The following is a 1,517-nucleotide window of genomic DNA, read 5'->3' on the forward strand; positions in this document are numbered from 1 at the left end:
TCAAACCCACGCCTCCTGACTCAAAGTCCCGCACTCGGCTTCCCAGCAGAGCACACAGAGGGGCTCCCCAGCCTGCCCTCGACCCCAGGCCTCGGGCAGCCTCCCCAGGCCTTCACCTTGGTCCTGAGCGCGCGCCTTTCGATCTCAGACAGGCATTTCTTGATGACCAAGGGGATGCCGTCGGCAGTGCCCCGGGCTGCCTTCTGGAAGTCCTGTCCAAACAACTGGAGTTTTCCCTGCAGCTTCTTGTGGCCGCACTGGATGGCCAGAGTTTCCAGACACTTCTTGTGACAGGCCAGGCAGCACTGGGGAGAGAGGACAAACGCCGCCGTCGTGACCAGCACAGCAGAGCCTCGCCACACTGGGGGCATCGGTGTGACCATGGGACCTCACTGTCAGCCCCAAGATCGCTGCCCACCCCCCAGGGTGATGGCAGCTGTCCTCACGAAGGGGAAGCCAGCTCACATCCCTCCACGCCCCCCCACCTCCTCGCACTCAGCTCCCTGGAAGTAGACGTAGCTGTTGCATTCGCGACACTTGGAAGGAGTACGCAGCTTCCGAAGCCGGTGAGTCTGGGCCGCCTTGGAGAGCCCCACGTTTCGGAAGGGGCCGGGATGGTGAGGTCTTTACCAGAGGTCAGCAGAGATCGTATTTGTACCGTTAGCACCTAATCTCCATGTGCTTGGATAAATCACTTCATCTCTTGGAACCTCAGTTTCCTCATCTGTACACCACAAATAAAGCCTGTGCTGCTAGGTCCTGGTTAGTGCAAATTACGAGTTTCCTAAGGTGGTCTCATGGGCAGAGAAGAGCTTCTGCCCTCCCTGTGTCCAAAGGCAGTTCCAGGTCCCTGAATGCCTCTCACCAAGAAGCTGCGCGGGATGTGAGATCAGCAGACGGGTCAGCAGTCGGGGAGGCAGGCTGGCAATCCGCCAGGGCAGTTTCTCTTAGCCAGTGTTTGAAAGAGTAAACCAATCATCCGGCCGCCCTCCCCCACCCCCTTTACCTGTGGAAATCTGTTGAAGTGAGCTTGGGAGGGGCCTTGGCAGCCCACCGGGACACCTGGCCACCCCACCCCAGAATGCCTGTTGGGGGAGGGGGAGAGGAAGGAAGGCAGCTGCTGCCTGTGCCAGGAGGAGGAGGCCCGGCAGCACTGATTTCTGGGGCCTCAGCCGCGGCTTGAGATCGGGGCTCAGGGAGAGGCACGTTGGCTGGCAGCCTCTGGCAGGAGCTCCCAGAAGAGGCTGCTCTCAGCTGAGACATGGTTGTGGCCTTTGCAGTGTTTCTAAATGCCCCCAAACTCAGGCGTCTTCCACACCCCAAACCATATGAATTTCATGAATTTCAAATCATCTGTTCTATTTCTATTTTTTAACCAAATTTTGATGGTTACTACTTTATTAGTAAATTTAAGATCTGGTAATTCTAGGCCCCACAGATAGTCTTTGAGCAGTGACTGAATTAATCACTTTTTTGGGCATATTGTTGAGATTCTTTAGGCACAGGTTGGACTATAT

At 56.3% G+C, this 1,517-nt stretch overlaps 1 protein-coding gene across 2 annotated transcripts in view; it reads right to left on the reverse strand.

Moving 5' to 3' along the window:
- Nucleotides 1-870, reverse strand: part of LOC114028540 (rho GTPase-activating protein 45-like) — a 2,553-nt gene extending 1,683 nt beyond the window's left edge. The window contains exons 1-2 of one of the 2 annotated variants that reach the window (XR_003567379.1): nucleotides 486-870; nucleotides 117-305 (exon numbers count right to left, since the gene is read on the reverse strand). Coding sequence is in view for 1 of the 2 variants with exons in the window: in XM_027842810.1 (XP_027698611.1) it covers nucleotides 117-383 (267 nt within the window). In the remaining variant the exon portion in view is untranslated. Of the gene's footprint in view, nucleotides 1-116; nucleotides 458-485 lie in introns of those variants that run through there. The other variant, XM_027842810.1, reaches the window with a different exon arrangement.
- Nucleotides 871-1,517: the final 647 nt, after the last annotated feature.

This window comes from Vombatus ursinus, unplaced genomic scaffold (assembly GCF_900497805.2).
Source record: "Vombatus ursinus unplaced genomic scaffold, bare-nosed wombat genome assembly UNPS02004933.1, whole genome shotgun sequence".
Taxonomy (NCBI): domain Eukaryota; kingdom Metazoa; phylum Chordata; class Mammalia; order Diprotodontia; family Vombatidae; genus Vombatus; species Vombatus ursinus.